Source organism: Carettochelys insculpta, chromosome 1 (genome assembly GCF_033958435.1).
Source record: "Carettochelys insculpta isolate YL-2023 chromosome 1, ASM3395843v1, whole genome shotgun sequence".
NCBI classification, from domain to species: Eukaryota; Metazoa; Chordata; order Testudines; family Carettochelyidae; genus Carettochelys; species Carettochelys insculpta.
In genome coordinates, this window is record NC_134137.1 from 105,063,122 (window position 1) to 105,083,399 (window position 20,278).

The following is a 20,278-nucleotide window of genomic DNA, read 5'->3' on the forward strand; positions in this document are numbered from 1 at the left end:
TGGAACACGATTCCCTTTCATCCCTGGTGCCTCCCCACTGGCGGCTGCAGAGCCCCCATCCCTGGTGGCTCACCCTGGAGCCCCAGCCCCCATTGCCAAAGAGCGCTGACATGGGACAGCAGCCTCACTCCCATCCCCGGAGGCTGGTGTCCCATATTTGCCACAGTGCAATGTCGCCACCCTAGAGGAAGGCATCCCAACTTATTTTAACACAGGTACTAATTGTCCTGTATTTACGCCCCCTACTGAGCTGCCCTTCCCCCAGGTCAGCACAGCAGCTGGCTGGAGAGCATGTGGAGCACACAAACTCAACAGCCATGTGTACAGGTGGCAGCTGTAGAGGGAGCCAGCAGGGTCCATGCGATAGGTTAGTCAGGCAGGGTATGTTTGGGGTAGGGCATTGTGTATCCCACAGTCCTTTTTAAGACTTTAATGAGACATGGTGCCCTGGGCAGCTGCCCCTCCAGCAAGGGATACCCCTTCCCCCTCAAGGCAGGACTGCAGCCTTGTTCTGGGTCCCCATGGCTTGGGGAAGCTGGCAACCTCACCTGTCAGGCCACAGCCTCATCCCCAGCTCCCCATGGTATGGGGAGAAATCAGGAGCCTAACCAGCAGCTGTGCAGCCCCACTCCCAGCTCCCCATAGTACTGGAAGAAGCTGGGAGCCTCACCCACCTGGCTGCAGCCCTGTTCCTGGCACCCGGAGGCATGGGGCAGCCGGGAACGTCCCCTGCAGGGTGGCAGCCCCATTCCAGGCGCCCAGCGACATGGATCATCTGGCGAACGCCCTGCTTCTGGAGGGCAACCATCTCTGCAACTGGGGAGCTTCCCCATGGAGTGTCAGCCTTGTTCCAGCACCCTGTGGCAGTCAGGGAGCTGCACTTGCTTGGCAGCTGCAGCTATAGAGCCATGCAATTTCCCTTCCCTCCATCCCCGGGTGTCTCATATTTGACTTAGGGAAATATGGTCACCCCGTGCAAACCAGATGCCTTGGAGGCCATGTCTTCAGGAAAGGAGTATGGCACTACAGAGGGGGCAACCTACAGTCATGGCTGCTAGAGCTACGTTCCATTCTCTAAGGGGAATTGTCGATAGAGGGTAGGTCAGATTTCCCATGGAAGCCAGTGGCCTGCATAGGCCTTGCTACTCAAAGGCATGTTGATCATGCCAAACTCTTTTGTTGTAACAATATGTGGGGGTCCAAGTCCACTAGGTCCTCCACTGTTCTCCCATGTCCTTACCTCACTATACTTCCAAAAAGATACCAAGTTTTCATATATGACTGCATTCAAACTACAAAAAAATGAAGAGGAAGATCTGATGGCTTCACCCTACGTTCTAGGTCAGGACCAGGCAATAGAAAAATGGTGGACCGCCAGGGTCACAGGTCACAGATCATATGTCAGTGGTATGTTGCTTGAGTGCAACATACTCCTGGTATGCATTCTCTGCATCTTTCTTCTAGTCAGGAAGGTGTCATACTGCTTGCACCCACCTACTTTCCAGCCACAACAGCACAAACAGGACAGAGAAGAGGAGAGTCAAACACAAAGGGATGATCCTATATGTTACGGAAGAGGCTGTCTTGTAAATTATTTCAAATACATCCAATTTCACAGATGCACTATCACAGCTATTGTCTCAAACTAGCTGTTGAAGAACAAGTCCACAAGAGTGGATTAATTTAAATGACCAAGACATATTGGCCCCAAAATATGCGCTACTTTCAGACTGAATCACTTGGATACTTAATATAGAGGCTGTTGTTTTCAATTTAGTAGTCCGCAGCTGAGAGATTAAGAAAAGCAATAGCTACTAGGTCTTTTTAGTTTTTGGGGGGTAGGGGTGGGGTGGGGGAAGTCTATGAAGTATGTGCTGTGCTGGCTGTTCAGCATCAGTTAGCCAGCAAACTTTAATTCGAACTGTTTCTAGAAATGTGCTGATATTGATATCACTGATGCACAGAGAAAACAGTAGGTTGAGTGTGACAGTACTCCACAGATAAAAAAGTTGTTTAAAAAGCCATGATTATTCCAGCTCCACTCTAAGGCTACAGTGAGGAGACAGGACAATTAATAGTTGCAGAATGGACAAGGGTGAAATTTAAGTATCTAGGAGTACTACAAACAGAGAGAAGAAAACAGAAAAAAAAAAAAGTTGATAGACTTGACCTTGACAGAGTTCTTTAAAATGTTACAGTCCTAAAATGAAAATGCCTGTGGTGGACACAGTCAGCTTCCTACCTGAGGTATGATGGAAATTTTTTTCCGCAAGTCATGAAGTCCCAGTTCTGATGTTAAGTACTTATCAATCCAAATGCGTCCTTTGGGTTCAGCCAGTCGAAAGAGGGCTGCTATCAAAGAGCTCTTTCCAGCTCCTGTTCTTCCCACAATTCCAACCTGAAAAAACAACCAAGGAAAACATAAGATGAAGAAGAGCTTAAATTGTTCTGCTTGAAATCATGCATTCTTCAACTTTAAGAGTCCACAGAGTGGCTTTGTGTGACAGAGTGCGGTGGGTGGATGTGTGTGAGAGTCAAGCTGAGCATCTTACACTCACTGGGGATGAGCCCCTGCGGTCTGTAATTTAAGCTGGCAGGTAACACCTCTGTCCTGAACGAACAGCAGGGAGGACTCCAGCTGGTTTGAATCAGAGGTGGCCATTAGAAGGTGGATGGGTGTGGAGTTGAAAGGCAGCAAGACTGTGCTGAGGAGAGAGAAGGAGAGCAGGGAGCTGTTACACAATTTCTTCTGGCCAGGAGTCTTTGTGGCTGTCCATCAGTATTGCCAGTCCTACGACCCCTGCCAGAGGGTGGGGAAGACCCGAGACAAGGGGAAAGCTGCCTTGAGGCCACTGCCTGTCACAGGGGAGCCTTTCCAGAAAGCGGCTGTGGACATCGTGGAATCCTTCAGTACGGCAACCCATTTTGGGAAGAAATACATCCTGGTAGTGGTAGGCTTTGCCATGCACTACCCAGAAGCAGTGGCCTGACTTCTATCGAGGGTGACACTGTGGCGGAAGCACTGCTGTCTATCTTCAGCAGTGTGGGGTTCCCCAAGGATGTCCTTACTGACCAAGGGTCCAATTTCGAAGCCCTGCGGTGAAGCTTGTGGGAGATGTGTGAGGTCCAGCACACCTGGGCCACAGCCTATCATCCTCAGACCAATGGGCTGGTGGAAAGGTTCAGTGGCACCCTAATGAGAACCTTTATGAACCAGCACCCACAAGACTGAGACAAGTACTTACCCCACCTGCTGTTTGCATACAGAAAGGTTGTATGCAACCACAGGGTTCTCCCCGTTTAGCTGCTGTGTGGAAGGAGGGTCGGGGGCTTGCTAAGAGATGAGTGGGAGGGGAAGGCCTCTCCCAAAGGGGAGTCAGTGGTGGAGTATGTATTGGCCTTCCAAGAAAAGCTTGCTGAGAACATGGGCCTGGCCTGGGAGAACCTGTCCACGGCCCAAGGGAAGCAAAAAGTCTGGTATGACTGCAACACCTGGACACAAACCTATGCCACTGGGGACCAAGTGATGGTTCTCATACCTGCGTGGCAGAACAAGCTGCAAGCAGCCTGGATGGCCCCTTCAAGGTCATCAAACAGCTAAATGAGGTGAACTGTGTGGTGGAACTGTCCAATCAGGCTCACAGTCACCGCGTGTACCATTTGAATATGATGAAACTGTACTGGGATAGGGAGATATTGGCGCTGGCCATGTGCAGCTACTAGGAAGGGAAGGGGGATGATCCCTTGGTGGATCTGCTCGCTGGGACTGCAGCTGGCTCCTTGCTGGAATCTATTCCCTCTCTGACCAGCTGACCCCTGCCCAGCAGATGGAGATCAGGGAGGTGCTGCATTCACACCAACAGCTGTTCTCCAAATGTCTTGGACTCACTAACTTGGCTGTCCACCAAATAGAGACAGGCGCCAACATCCCTAAAAAGTGTACACCATTCAGAGCCATGGAGAAAACCACCCAGGACATAGAATGGGAGGTCCAAGACATGTTGGCCCTGGGGGTGATCCAGCCATCCTCCAGCCCCTGGGCCTCTCCTGAGGTGCTGGTCCACAAAAAGGATGGCAAACTCAATGCCTTTGCCATGTTGGATGCCTATCCCATGCCCAGGCCTGACGACTTCCTGGACAAGCTTGGGGGAGCCCGCTACCTCACCACCACAGACCTAACCAAGGGGTACTGGCAAGTGCCACTAGCTCAAGATGCCCATCTCAAATCGGATTTCATCAACCTGGTGGGGTTCTATGAGTTCCTGGTCCTGCCTTTCAGCCTGAAGGGGGCACTAGCCACCTTCCAGCACCTGGTAGACCAGCTACTGAGAGAGATGGAGAGCTTTGCCCTGGCTTATATGGACATTTGCATCTTCAGTCAGACATGGGAGGGCCATGTGTCCCAGGGCAGCCAAGTGCTGGACTGACTTCAGGAGGCTGAGCTGACTATCAAAGCGGGGAAATGCAAGGTGGGGATGGCCAAGGTCACCTACCTGGGCCACAAGGTGAGCAGCAGCTACTTAAAGCCAGAGCTAGCTAACGTGGAGGCCGTCAGAGAGTGGCTGGTGCCACAGACTAAGAAGCAGATCCAGGCTTTCATAGGAATGGTGGGTTACTACTGGAGGTTTGTGCCCCACTTTAGCTCCATTGCAGCCCCCCCACCTCATGGAACTGTGTAAGAAGGGTAAGCCAGACAAGGTGGTCTGGACTGAGCAGTGCCAGGGGGCTCGCTGCACACTGAAAGAGACCCTGGGCAGGGCCCCAGTGCTGGCAAACAGACTCTGAGAAGCACTTTATGGTGTTCATTGTCACCTCAGACACTGAGCTGGGTGCTGTGCTAACACAGGTGAACGACAAGGGAGAAAGAACCCTATTGTGTACCTGAGCAAGAAGCTGCTGCTTTGGGAGCAGAATTATGCAGCCATAGAGAAGGAAAGTCTAGCCATAGTGTGGGCTCTGGGGAACCTGCAGCTGTACCTGTTTGGGTGGTGCTTCACAGTGTATGGTGATCATTCACCCCTGACTTGCCTGCATCACATGAAAGGGGCCAACGCCAAGCTCCTGCAGTGGAGCCTGCTCCTGCAGGACTACAATATGGAGGTGGTCCATGTCAAGGGGAATAACAATATCACAGCAGATGCCCTATTATGCAGGGCGGGCCCCGAACCTCCCCAGGTTACTGGCTAAGTGACCCCACTCAGTTCAGTCTGGAAGGAGGGAGGGAGTGGGGGGTAGATGTGTGTAAAAGTCAGGCTGAGCAGCTCACACCAGCTAGGAGTGGCCCTCTGCTGTCTGTAACCTAAGCTGGCAGATAACACCTCTGTCCTGAAAAAAAGAGTGGGGAGGAGCCCAGCTGGTTTGAATCAGAAGTGGCAGTTAGAAGGTGAGGAGGGGGAAAGTTGGAAGGCAGCGCACCTGTGCTGAGGAAAGAGAGGGAGAGCAGGGGGCTAGTCCCTAGATGGGACACCCCTCAGGCCTCCTCTCCCCAAGGTGGACTGGAATGACTGTCTCTGCCTGCTGTACTGACACCTTTGCACTACGCTGTATCTCTGTTGACAAATACATTTCCTGTTCTACCTGCAGAGTGAGAGTCACTTCTGGCTGTGGATAGGGTGCAGTGCTTGGGGATTCCCGAACCCCATTACACCTTGCAGTTGCAATAAGTTCTCCCATAAAGACAGACAGCCATTCATTCTATCAATATGCTCATTGTTCTGAGTAAAGATAAAAATGTTGCTATTGACAATACCCTTAATATTTCAATTTTTTTAAAAAAATGCAAGAAACAACCTTGCAAACTGGAGTAGAGGCCACAGTGGAGGCCACAGTCCTCCTGAAATGAGGTTGCTTCAAATGCCTAGGAGAAAGAAGTCATGTCAAGTAATGATGACAGATTATTTTGAAGTGGCAGGAAAGCAAGAAAGAGGAGCTGAGAAAGCAGAAGCAAGCACAGTGAACAATCGAGCTAAAATGCATGCTTCAATCCTGTCAATAATGACCAGGCAAATGGAAATTACGAAAGCAATGCTTCAATAATCAAACACCAAAAACTCTACACCTCCTGTCCAATACATGCCCCATTATATGCCACCCTATCCATATTCATTCTCTTCACCTGGTTGAGGCTCTGTATCCCCTGGCCACTCCAGGGCCCCTCAGACTTCCCTCCACACAATTAGTTCCCTCCACTGCTCATGGCTCTGCACCCACTGTACAATCTATGTCCCCTCTTCCAAACCTCCTCCTTCCACACATTCTGCCCCCTCCTCTCATCAAGGATCCAGAATGAAGGGGAGAGGGGGTCATGGAGATTGCTGCACTCTACCCCCAAGGAATCACCTACCAGCAGAAAGCTAAAATGTGATGCACTATGAGCTTATTATCTTTTTGTTTTCCCTATACCCACCAAAGGTAATGTTTTCTCACTGAGGTCCAAGAGGGTCAGAAGGCACCAGAACCTGGATTTTAAATGGCCAAAGACACATTCTACCACAATTCTGCACCTGCTCAGATTGTAGTTGAAGAGCTCCTTACTGGCGTCCAGGGTACCTGTGAATGGCTTCATGAGCCAAATGCACAAGAGGCAAACAGGGTCACCAAGAATCACTAAGGGCATTTCCATGCCCTCAATGTTCATCTTCTGGTCAAGGAAGAAAGTACTACTCTGGAGCGTTCTAAACAGACCAAAATTCCGAAAGAGTCATGCATCATACACTTTCACCAATATCAACAACTGAAGAAGAAAGATAAAATGGTTAAATATATACAGCAATGGTTCTCAACCAAGGGCACAAACACCCCTGGAGATACATGACACAGAGGTCTTTCGTGGGGTATGTCAACTCATCTAAACATTATCCTAGTTTTACAATAGGATATATAAAATGCACTAGTGAAGTCAATACAACTAATATTTCATACACTTGTTCATACTGCTCTCTATTTGCTATACATTGAAAGGTAAGTACAATATTTATTTTCCAATTGATTTATCTTTTAATTATATATATCAAAAATGAGAAAATAAGCTATGTTTCAGTAATATGCTGTGGCACTACTGTATTTTTTAAGTCTGATTTTGTAAGCAAGTAGTTTTTAAGTGAGGTGAAACCTGTGGTATACATAACATAAAGCAGACTTCTGAAAGAGGTACCATAACCTGAAAATGTTGAGAACCACTGATGTATGTAGTGTAGCATGGCTCAGAGCTTATCAACTGCTTAGGGTTGATCATCTGGGGCTTGATTTCACGCATGTAGTCTGGATGCACAAAATCAAGCTCTCAGGGGTTGCAGTCGACCCCTGTAACTCCTCGTGACATGCGAGGAGTAAGGGAGGTCCAAGGGAGAAACACTCCTGTCAACCTTCCACCATACAGACAGACACGTTAGCTAGGCATGGACAACTCAAGCTAAAATTGCATGTCTGTGGTCAATTTTCTTAGTCTAGTATAGACATAGCCTAAGTGACTAAAAGGGCACATGACAAAAGAAGAATATTTGAAAAGTACAAACACCAAACAAAAGAGGACAATTATGTAATGTGATCCACAGAAATACTGGAATGATATTAAGGGAAGGAAAATTTAAGGGTAGGAAACCTTAAGGAGAATACCAGGAAAACACTCCTACCAGAGACATTAAGCTATGGAATAGGTTCCCAAGCAAACTGGCAGAACCTGTATTTAAAACAAACAAACAAACAAACAAACAAAAAACCTAGATTAAGCACAAGAGAATATACTGGAAGGAGCAGCTACTTGGAACATGGACTGAATGATCTAAAAAGTCATTTCCACCTCTACATTTTCCAATTTTATGATTTTATTGAATGATTGGTTCAGAGAGGTAGGTGCAAACACTATTATGTAAGTATTAATAATTATTTTGCTCTTTCCTAAAAGAGAGTATAATTTTAGCAACTGTTTAAAGGAATGTTATCAATGGAAAAAATAAGTGAAATAATCAGAACTATTTCAGATGAAATTCTACAAAATCTCTTCTTCCTTCAGAAAAATAAATCAGAAAGAAAAAAGCTAAATGGAGAACACATACAAGAAGTGTTTTAAATATGAGAGTCCAAAGGTATTTCTTTTGAAAACCTTAGTGCCATATGCTACTGTATTAACAACATGAAGGAAAACATGATGAAAAATAAAGTAGCCCTTGCAACAAAAATGCAGCTGCTTATATTGTTAACATCTCTCTTTCAGGCAGGCATCAAATGAAAGCATCACATTTTTCAACGTCTGACAAAAAATACAAATGGATTTCTCTGAACTGATTACAGTCTGCTAAAATCAACATGAATTTGAACTGGCTGTCAGTAAACAGAATTTTATTCCTTTTTATACATCATGTGATTCAAAAAGCAAATTATTCTTTCATATATAGGTCATTCTCAAATCTGTCCTGCACATATGGTTCCCCATCCTGCAACTGAAACCACACAGGCAGACCCATGTGCAGCCCTAAGCCAATGGCAACCTCCAGACATCCGGGGTCAGTCAGCAGGACTGTGTCCCTGATTAGTACACACAGAAAATAAAGTATGTTTAGCAAATGGAAGACCCAATGCGTTCACATGTTTTCAAAGGGCACCTAACATCTAGCTTTGACAGGGACAGTCATGTTTAAAAGCCACACTCTCTTTGGCATGGCCTACCTTTGAACCTTAAACGAAGAACAGAAGAATAGCCAATAGCCTGGCCAACGTCAGGGGCTTCAGAAGGATAAAAAAGGGCATCTATCCCCTATCATCCAGATGAAGCTTCTGTAAGTTAGAGACTTAGGCTGCTTCTACACTTGCCCCCTCCCGACAAAGCCTTAGAGACATTGAGAGCAGAGGGTTGTGTTCCTGACTATTGTGGAGAACAGCCATCAATAGACCTATCCTCTAGGACAGGGGTGGCCAAACTTACTGACACTCTGAGACGCCTACACTAATCTTCAGAAGTTGGAGAGCCAGGTGCACCTGTTGGGGCTTGAGGCTTCAGCCCCATGCAGTATGCTAGCTGATACACAGGGCTTCAGCCTGACCCAGGGTGTCCTGTCAGGGCTTCAGTCCCATGGGTTATGCCTGCTTGGGCTTAGAGCACCTCCCAGGGCTTCAGGCCCACAGCATGGTGGTGGGGCTAGAACAGTACTTCTCAACCTGTGCCCCAGGAGCCAACTGAGGCCCAATCAGCACACAGCTGCGGACCATGTGACATTGCGAGGGCTACACATATTGTGTGCATGAGGCCCACAGAATCAGAAAGCACTGTATATGCGACCCACAGTGGCAAACAGGTTGAGAACCATGGGGCTAGCTAGGAATGATTCTTAGGGTTTCAACAGGAGGTACCTGCCAGGACTTGGCGTTTCAGCCCTGTTCCTATGAAAGAAGCGTGGAGGGATTTCACTTTTGGCACTGTTTCTTTTAATTTTTGCTCACCTAACATCCTCACTTGCATGTAGCTCCCTTTTCTGAAACCAAGTGCTACTATGGTGGGCTGCTTTGGTGTTTTTCCCACCACATGGATGTTAAATTTAATTATATTATGGTCACTATTACCAAGCAGTTGTGCTAGTCACTGTGCTCCACTTAGGACTAAATCAAGAACTACCTCTCCTTTTGTATAGTAACAAAGAGGAAGCCGTGCTAGTCTATACACTATCAAAACAAAAAGCAGTCAAGTAGCACTTTAAAGACTAGCAAAATGGTTAATAATGAAATATTATAATATAATACTAATAATAAAAAATGGTTAAAATAATAATAAACCATTTTGCTAGTCTCTCCTTTTGTGGGTTCCAGGACCAGCTACTCCAAGAAGCTTCCGCAGTGTAGACATAGTCTTCATCTACGTTAGGTGCTAAGTGTTGTTTGAGTCTATAGAGGACAATGAGAAAATACTTTGACATAGTCTATATTTAAACCTTAGGTCAACACAGCTACAGTTCTCAGAGAAGATGGACTGAAAAATCCACATGCCTGCACACTGTACCTACATCAGCCTAACCCCTACTATAGAGACAGTGAGGCTGACACAAAAATGTTTTTGTTGACCTAGCTGTCATCACTTGGGGAGACAGCGTACCTACAGTGATGGAAAAAAACCTTCCATCACGGTCATCTGTGTTTACACTATAGGACTGAAACAGCATAGCTTTGGTGCCATAGCTGTACCATGGCAGATCCTGTAGCGTTGACGTGGCCTGACATGTTAGCAACTACAAGGTTTTCAAGAAAGGCTTCCCTCTTACCAAAATCCAGGAAATATGGGCAGATAGGTGAAAGCCTAGTATTTTACACATTGCAGTGATGACAGTCTACTGTCACAGCGCATGATACATTATCAAAACCAGTAGCTTCAAAAAAAGGAAGCCAAGCTCTCTCCAGTGCTGCAGGAACTTCAAACTCAGAAAATTCCCTTTCAGATGACAAACCCACAGCACAATCACCCAGATTAAAAAAAAAAGCAATAAGCATTTAGCTAGTGTCTGAGCACCTCTCTTACTTCTGGTCTTTTATTTTACTTCTGTTTCTTGCCATGAAATTTAAATCTTCTTGTTCACTATTACATTAGAGTGTCTGATTATAACTGCTACAGAGCTGGCCCCAAGGCAAGAAAAGTACGGACAAGATAAACAGCTTTTTTCTACACTTTGTAAATTCCTTGCCCTCACCTCCCACTTACCTTTCTCTGTGAAATCATCTTTGTACAAGGTAGAGGGACTGAATTCTTGTAGTAATAGTCTTGTTATTAAAATGATTCACTTGAGAATTGTAACAGAGGCTGGGGCTGAATGAAAGGGCATTTAACAAATTAAGCGAGGACAATGATTGCATAGAAATCAACCAACCTCCCAGGGAAGATTTCCCACTCAAAAAAAAAAAAGTGTATGTGCATTTGAAATGTGGCAAAATATGAATTAACACTGCAGGGCTCTAATTTCATTTGCCTATGGGGAAAACTTGCCTTATCACACTCTTTCAGTTGAGATGGTGTCAAAATTGGGAGGTGGGGCAAAAGGAGAAGAGTTCAAAGTTTTCAGAGTGAGGGTTTTTGTATGTTTCTTTTGGCTACTAACGTAATTAATGCTGACAGTTAATTGGGTAAGTAGCCAAAAGGAAGAGAAATAAAATGCCCACAATCTTAAAATTATACACTTGGTTTTCTCCCCCTTTTCTTTCCTTCTTCCCCATACTGGGGGATTGTGTGTGTGTGTGCACCCTCCTTTTCTGTTATTGTTGCTCTCCACCTTTTGTATTGGCCCTTCTTCCCCCTTTGTGCTTCCTTTAGTGAATACTCAATGTGTATTTGCATGGCTCTGTTTGTCTCCCCCTTTTACTGTCCATACTTAGCTTAATAGTTTTGCTTGCCAAGATCAATACTGGTGGAAAAGTTATTAACACGGCATCTAATTTAGGCAAAAAAATCACAAGCAGTTAGCTAATACAAGTTAGTTGTTAGGGGATGAGCTTTCATGGGACAGACCCACTTCTCCAGATGTGGAAATTCTGAAGGGCCTGTCCCCTGAAAGCTCATCACCTAATAAATTATTTTGCTAAAGTGCTGCTACAGGACTGCTTTTTTGTTTTGTTAAGATACAGACTAATACAGCTACTTCTGACTATTCACAAGTTTGTTGTATTGGCATACATGACCTTTCTTTTGCCCGCTGGATACAAACTGTAGGAATCATAACAGCAGCTTTGTCTTCTCAAGATGCCCTTAAGCAAGATGTGACTCTTCCAAAATAAGCATTTCTTTTTACTTAGTAATAGTAATGTGTTCACGAGGCGGCTAACAGTTTTGCATACCCCCAACGATTTATTTATTTTGTAACCACACGACTGGCATGCAGATTGTTTTCCTTTTGGCTACGTCTACACTACAGCACGCTTTCAAAAGGCGAGTTTTTGAAAGCAAGTGTCTACACACAAGAAGTGTATCGAGCCTCCAATCCGCCCTTTTGAAAGGCCCCGGCTATGAGCAACCAACTGCTGCCCCATGCCACCAGGCGCACCAGGATGGGATGCAGGTCAGGAAGAACAACAAGATGGCCTTCACTCAGGGGCCCGCAGTGATGCCCCACACATGCCCCTCACTGCTGCCCCAAGAATTACAGGGGATAGGGGGTGACTGAAAATAAACTGTTCCTCTAACTCTAGCAACTGTTGCCTAATGCAAAGAACAAATATGGAGGTAAATACAGGGGAGAACAGGGGGAAGCTATGTACATTGTGGCAGGTGGGAGTGGGGACACCTGAACACAAAGAGGGGTTTGGGGTGGGGCAGGGGGCCACGACCAGTGTTGGGTGTATGGGCAGGGCTGAGACCACAGGGAGGTAGGGGAGGGGCAGGGCTGCTATAGTCATGGGCTCAGAGGCTGGAGGGAGGTGGCCGGGGGGACTGGCTCGCCCTGGCCTGCGCTGGTGATGAGCCATCAGCATACTGCCAACCAGGCTGCTCAGGGGAGGCCTGGTGGGATCAGGGCAGGGAAGTCAGCCAGCAGGGAGGGAGGGCAGCAGAGATGGGGGCAGGGGGCAGCTACTCTATGATGGGCCAGGTGAGAGCCTGGAGGGCCACAGTGACCTCACCCCAGGCCTCCCACCACAACTCTATGTCAGCCTGCTCCAGCTCCAGACACTTCTCGAGCACAGCAGTCTGCTGCTTGATGGCTGCCATGTACACGGTGGCCTCCTCCTCCCAGGGGCAGAGGTGGGGCAACCTCCAGGAATGGTTCTGCCCAGACACCAGGGAGCGAGTTGGATTGGGCCTCTCGGCAGCTGTGGATAGGCCCCCTGGCCCTGGACGGGGCTCACCCGGCTCTTCGAAGGCAGAGTGGTGGAGACATAAGAGGAGAGGGATGGTCCACCAGGCTCCAAGGGCTGTGCTCCCCATCCTCAGTGGCCAGCCCCCCCTCCGATGACGCAGTGGCCCTGAGGGATCCCAGGCACTAAGGGGTTCCCGCGTGGGTGGGGCATGTGTTGAGAGTGGTCCACAACCCCTTCTAACCCGTCCGGGCACACAGGTTGTGGTGTCGTCCACAGCAGCAGGTTCTGAGTGCTGTGTGTGGTCTGCCCTGCGGCCTGGGGGATGCGACCATCAGGGATATGTCCAGACAGTGACCAGCAGCCGTGTGGCTGTCCTACTGCCACCTGAGCCTGGGGTGGATGCTCCCCTCATGGCCCAGGGTGTCCCAGTTGCTGGTTACCTACTTGATAAATTCAAGGGAGGCCTGCATGGAGGGGGCCTGGTCTGATGACCTGGAGGGGATGGCAGTAAAGAGAGAGCCCTCCTCATCCAAGGAGGTTTCCAGCTCCTGGTCCCAGCTCTTGCCTGAGGGTCCCAGCTGGTCCTGGGGCTCAGGCTGGGGCTGGGGCTCTGGCGCTGCAGTGTCCATCATGGCCTCTGGCTCAGCTGCGTCCTTCATACCTAGTAGCCGGTCGAGATCTCAGTAGTGTTTGTGGGGGAAGGGGGCAGCTGGTGGACATTGCCCGAGTGGCTGGCCCCATCTCTTGCACAGCAGTAAGCCTGCCAGAATTCCTTGACTTTGGATCTGACCTGATCCAGTGTGTGGCTGGGGTGCCCCAGTCGTGTCAGGCCCATCAAGAGTTGGAGTAACGCCACTGCATTCCGGCGCTGGCCAGCCTGATGGTGGAGGACCTCCTCCTCCCAGAGTCCAAGGAGGGCCTTTATTTCAGCCTCGGTCCAGGAAGGGACCCATTTTTGGGCCCTGGCTTGGCTCCTGGGAGCCCTCAATGTGTTCGGAGGTGGACCCCTTGGGGGCGCAGGGCTCTTGGCTGCTGGCCATACCGCTGGTGGGGTGTGTTGGGGAGCTGTGCTGTCAGCTGGAGGGCAGGCTGCTGCCAGCTCATGCTCTTTCTGCTGCTAGCATACTCTCAGCTTCCTGTCACGGGGTTTCTGGGTCCCTGCATCTTTAAACACAGATGGACGCTGGGAGGACAAAGCCCTGCTCGTGCTGGCAGAGGCATCTCCGTGCTCTAGCTGGCCGGCACCATGGAGGAGCTCCTCTTTTGAAAGAGTGGCTAGCAGAGCATCTACACACTTTTCAGTCGAAAGTGTCTTCCGAAAAGGAGCGCTCTTCCTGGCAGGGGAATGGAAGAGCGACTTCAAAAGGTGGGCTGCGTTCTTTCAAAAATTGTTTTGAAAGTAGGGGTTTTGTGTGTAGCTGCTCCCCGGGCTCTTTCGAAAGAGGCCCTGCTTTAGAAAACTATTTCAAAAGGACTTGCTAGTTTAGACACAGCTTTAGTGACTTCAGAGCATTTTGATATAAAAGCCATGATCATGTGATCAGATCTGCTGAAGAGGATCCATATACCTGTGGGTTGAGCCCCACTGAAGTCACCAAAGATTCAGATCTTCCCACGTGGATCCAACCACAGGATCAAGACCAGTGTTCCCCCTAATGTTTTCCATCCATGGGCAGAATACATTTTGTTATGTGCACCCAGGCATGTGTGGATGAGCACCACCAACAGAAATACATGCTGCCCCCTGTGGGTGGCTATGGGTCCTCTGGGGATCAGCTCGGTGGCACCTGAATCTCTCCTGGGTGGCTGTCCAAGCACTCAGCTTACTGGGAACACTTATCAAAACCAGTATTTGTTTTATTATTGTTACTGGGCTACGTCAGGGTGGGCAAAATGCAGCCTGTGAGCTGGGTCTGGCCCACCAAGCTGCCAGGTCCGGCTCACAGGAGCCTGCATGAGCTTCCTGCCTGCCCTGTCCCCTCCCTGTGCTCACAGCAGCTCTCTGAATGCTGCCAGTCTGTGAGGAGGAGGGGAGAGGCTTCACATACTGCCCCTGCCTCCAGCAAAATTTTGCAGCTCCCATTGGCCACTTTCCTGCCAACGGGAGCTGCCTGTTTGCAGGATGGACGGCGTGTGAAGTACCCCTCCTCCCCTCTAGACCCTGCTCCCTCCGGGCTCGCAACATTCAGAGGCAGCCACCTATGGCCTCTGCAACCTTTGCAGGGGCACGAAAGGCAGGGAACTTAACTGAGAAGCCAGCTGGGCTGCTGTCAGTCCAGTCCCTCTGTCCCCCTCTTTCACCTCTGCCCCATGTAACCCAAACCTTCTGCACCCCTGGCTCCTGCACCCATATGCCCTCCCAGACCTTGCACCTCAATCCACTAACCTCAGCCACAACCCAAATGTCTGCAGCCATGCCCCAGGTCACAGCCCTCTCCCAGAACCTGCACCTCCACCTCCAGTGCTCTCCAGGACACAGCCCTGTCCTAGATCCTGCACCCCTTTGCCCACCCTGTCCTCTACCCGTTTCCTGCTCCAGTTCACAGCCTGCTCCTTCATGCAAACTCTTTCCCAGTTCCCACACCCCAGTCTCCTACCCTGAGCTCCTGTCTGCACCCAGCTGCTTCCCAGACTCCGCCTCTCCCCTCTATTAACATCATGGAAGAGTGCAGCCCTTGACTGCTTCCCAAATTCTTGGTGTGGCCCAACTCATCAACAATTATGGCCCATCGGTGGCCTATGTAGTACCTAGAGACCCAAACCTCACTGGGACAGGCACTTTACAAACATATCACAAAGAGAAAGTCCCTGTGCACTGGGCAGAAGCTAGAGGCAATGTGCCTGGAGGGTAATGCAGGGTCACGTGCCTTCCCACAATTTTTTGCCAGGTTCTGCTGGTCCTCCTTGGTTACTTGATACCATCAGGCTCCCTCCCTGCACAGCAGTTCCTAGAGCTGGCAAACTGGAAGTTGCAGCCATGAGGAGAGGCAGCAGGAAGCTAGCTGCTGGGAGCAACACAGAAACACTGCGTTTTGCTGCTGCCTCTCCCTGGAGAGCTGAAGCAGCCTGCAGTCCCTCCCTTGCTGCAGTCTCTGCACAGTGAGCTCACACCAGGTTGCAAGCAGAGAGGGGCTGCTGAGGGGAAGAGGGGGCCACACGCGGGAGCATGACAAACAGCTGAAGAGGGGAAACCTTTAAATAGTACCTCCCATCTCATCAGACACAATTTGTCTCTGGCAGAAGCCCATAGTACCCCACCATCCTGCTGCAGGACAGCAGCCCTGATCTGCAGTCTGATAGGTGGATACAGGGAGGTCCGCAAGGCATACTTTAACTGCAAAAAAGACATGGGCAGCTCGCGAGCTGAAGTCTGACCACTCCTGGTAAATTTTCTAGCACTGTATAGAGCCAGAAAAAAAAAAAAAAAAGACAATAAAGTATCGTCTCCTTGGCCGAAATGTTGTGTATATTTGAAGCAAACATGCAATGCATACCTTTTCTTTCGATTTAATTAGAACAGAGAAGTGCCTCAACACCAATGGGCCATCCAAACTGTAAGTGAAGTTAACGTTTTCAAAGGCTATCACTCCTTCACTGGGCCAGGTAGCTGGTGGGCGTTTGCTGGACTCCCAAGGAGCTTCCGTTTCAAGTGCTGTGTACTCCAGTACTCTTTCTACCGAGATCATCTAAAAGAAAATGTCATACAAGCAATAAACTCACACTTGTTTCTAGTTTGGGTAGCAGTTTGATCTATTTATTTATTTATTTTAAAATGAAGCTGTGGAACAACACTGGACATTTTCTTTACGTTATATGAGAGACAGAGACAAAAAGGACAAATTGTGATAGTCCTATTTTTATTAGGATAGGACATATATTAGGACTATAGGTCTTACCTCCTAATATAGGTTGTGATCCAGAATAAAGCTTAAATATATACTTAATTTAAAGCACGTTAATTGATTGAACATTAGTATTAATTTGAGATCAGTGAGATTCCTCACATGTTGAAGTGGTTTGCAAGCCTGGAGCCTTATTTTCTACATGATACATTGACCTTCTGATGGGCATCTATGGGAGTAGTGCTTCTATTTGAGCTACAGGAAGGCAGAGCCTATGAGCAATATCATGGGCTAGTTTATCATTTTTATGTGCGCTGAGCCACCACACCCTCTGATACTTAACCAAAGACCTCGTCCCTTGCAGCTCTGGCTATGACTGTCACTTGCTTGAAATAAATGTCTCTCCCTCGGCAGTGGAATCAAACCGATATGCTGGGTACTACAGTTCTGGCTAAATTGCTTGCAGAATTTTTCTTCACATACACAGATACACATATAAAAGAGGGCAGCTGAATTTATGGGTAACTGAGAATTTATGGGGGTTTAAATGGAAAAAATAACAGAACTCTCCCTAAATTTGAAACACTGGAGCTATATCTTGCTCTCTGCCAATATGGGAACCAATACGCTTTTGGCCATGGGTACCCGTTCCGCCATTCCATCAGATTACTACATCAAAAATGGTAAGAAAAAAACTAAATTTTTCTCAGTACATTGTATTTCACCTTACTCAGCTTCATTAACTTCATTACGAACCCTAAAGAGATCATTGTAATAGTACTCACAGACTTACCTTGATCTGGGGAGGGAGGCAATCTCAGAAAATAAACCCTGCAGTAGCAAGGTCTGCATTCTGGACCTCTCCCGCCACATGGAAATACATGAGACTCAGAACGCAATAAGAAAAAATGACTAGTAAAGAAAAGTTAAGTGGGACAAAAACGAAAAAAAAGGGGGTTCTTGTGAGTCATGGAAAAATGAAGCCATTTGTGGAAGATCCATGAAGTACTGCACATTCCACACTAGTGTTAGCAAATGATAAGGCTGGCTCTACAATACTACTGAATTCACCTGCCACAGAATAATTCATCCTCCACAGCCCCACAACTTTGAACTTCAGTAATCCACAGCCTGGTCATTCAGACAAAAAGCCTACCAGTGTCTTCCCCTCAATCAGAAAAGATTTATCAGGGTGGCTTAATTCATGCTTGCAACAATCTTTGAGAATACAATCAGCTATCACGCATAAAGGCTAAATACAAAATCATTACTAGCAAGGGTGCTGTAGTACAGTTTAACACTAAATAAACCTTTTTAACTCTTTATGTAGTGTGCATATTGTATTTACCAGAATGTTATGGTAACTCATCATAAATAATTATAAATAAACCACAACTGCCAACACAAAGTTTTTGCGATATAGTGTCTTTTTAGTGTGCTTTTTTATACTTTAAAATATGTAATGTGCAACAAATAGCACCTTAGTAAACAGATGTTCTACCATATACAAAAAATTTACAAAATGTCTCAGCCTTATATAGTGTGACGAATGAAAATTCAACATATTGTAAACATTTAATAACTTTAAACAAATTAATAGGGTCTAAGGCTTTAGACAAAAGTAATCGGGTCTTTAAAATTCCATTAATGCAAAGATAACATTTCTAGGCTGCAGCTACACTGAGCCGTGCTGCCAGCAGCATGATGCAAAGGAGGGTCTCGAAAATGCAGGTGGGTGCTCGTTAGCATAGTCATATGACTAATTTGCATAAGCTGCATTTACACTATAAAGTTCTGTCTACAGAAGAGGCCTTCTATCGACAAAACGAGGGAACGTCCACAATACAAATATGTTGTCTAGAATCTGTTGGCAGAAAACAACCTTTTCCCTCACAGAGTTATGTTGTGAAAGTTTGAGGCATAGCACCTCTGTAGACAGTTTCTGTCATCAGAAAACCAGTGTAGACACTCCAGGGAGCCCTCTGTCGACCCAAAGGGCTTCTGGTTCACCAGGCTGCCCTGTTTGCAAAGCTTCTGGATGGCTCATCTGTAGACAGAGGGCTGGGCAGCCTGGCTGCTCTCTGTCTACAGTGGGCATTAACAGGGGAGACCGATTAGGTGTGGATGTGTTCTGTAGACAGAGGTTCTGTCGGGAAATATCTGTCAACAGCAACTTCTGTCAACAGAACTCTGTAGTGTAGACACAGCTCAAGTTGCGTGAGATCGCCCTGCCAGCAAAGGCTGCTGCCAGCAGAAAACAAGCCGTGTAGATGTGGTTCTGCTGGCAAAACTCCCCTTTGCTGGCAGTCCCTTATGCCTGGAAAAAATCAGGGACCCCACCTTTGCATTGCGCTGCCAGCAGCACAGCTCAGTGCAGATGCAGCCCTAATGTTTTTGTATCACTTAATAGCAAAAATAAGTGAAAAATAACAAAACGAGCAAATTAATCTTACTAGGTTTTCAGCTTCAGCACTTTGCCTAACTGTCCACTGGAACATTCCCATGAGAGAGATTGCATAAGACAATGCCAAGCCAACCTCCCCTGCATCCAGATCTGTAGGGTGAAGTGGGGGAAGAACACACACATATATATAATTACATGCCTCTTTCAAACTAATATACCACTGAAGTGGTCAAACAAGACTGCTTCTTGGTCACACCAGTTTAAAATGTAGCTCTGTGGAAAAAAGTCTATTTCATAAACCTTCTAAAATGATACTTGTGTTTGAAATTAAAGTTCCACAGCTTGTTATAATATGGAGAAATACAAACATTTCTCACGGAGCTCAAGAGGTCATTGAGTCTAGTCTCCTGTACTCACAGCAGGACCTATCCCCATCCCTGCTAGATTTTTTTTTTAATCTACCCAGCCCAAGAACCTGGAAAGGTTAAGGACTAAACTCACAACCCTGGGTTTACAAGACTCATGCTCTGACCACTGACCTACCCCCCACTCTGCCACAAAGGACCATGGCACCTTGTCTTTAAAAAAGCCTTGATTCCACAAAGCTCTTACACACATTTAGGGTCACTGCTATTCAGTTAAACTATTAACAACCTTTCAATTAATTTCAAAGGGAGTTAGAGCAGGCCCATAAATCTGTGCAAAGTGAGAATAAAATGCTACTAAAGCACAGTGTTAGCACTTACACAAACTACATACAAAAGACTGCAAGATCAAACAAGAAATGTTTGAAATACAAAATTCAGTTCACATGGACATATTCTACATGGTCTACTCACATGGACATATTCATTATGACTAATGGGTAAGCTCTTGTTAGTAGGCTAAACAGGATTTGGTCCTAATACTGGAGATGGTTCTCCTCTCACTGTAGCCATTTTCTAGCAGCACAACTCCACCGACTTCACAAAAGCTACCTGTAATACTGCTTGGAGAGATGAATGAACGCTAATGTTTTGATTTGTCTTCAAGTCTAATACTTGTAACCCAGCCGGTAATCTTCTGTATGATACAATCATAGGTGGAAAAAGTACTCAAAAAAGTTACTGGAGTAAAAGTACAGCCTGGGGGGCTGTACTTAAGTACAAGTCACCAGCATCCCTCTGGAAAACTACTCAAGTAAAAGTACACATGTTGCGCCTTGACTGCACTCAAGAATCCAGAAGTGAAAGCAGGTACACTTTTACTCATGTAACTTTTTGCATTC

The 20,278-nt window shown here is 47.1% G+C and overlaps 1 protein-coding gene across 7 annotated transcripts in view; it reads right to left on the minus strand.

Moving 5' to 3' along the window:
* Positions 1-20,278, minus strand: part of ABCC4 (ATP binding cassette subfamily C member 4 (PEL blood group)) — a 227,138-nt gene that overhangs the window by 52,717 nt on the left and 154,143 nt on the right. For 4 of the 7 annotated variants that reach the window (XM_074989214.1, XM_074989223.1, XM_074989232.1 and 1 more), the window contains 3 exons: positions 19,061-19,161; positions 16,260-16,451; positions 2,243-2,398 (listed from right to left, as the gene is read on the minus strand). In XM_074989214.1, coding sequence (XP_074845315.1) covers positions 2,243-2,398; positions 16,260-16,451; positions 19,061-19,161 — 449 coding nt within the window. Of the gene's footprint in view, positions 1-2,242; positions 2,399-5,790; positions 5,858-16,259; positions 16,452-19,060; positions 19,162-20,278 lie in introns of those variants that run through there. The other 3 variants (XR_012644888.1, XM_074989240.1, XR_012644889.1) reach the window with 3 other exon arrangements.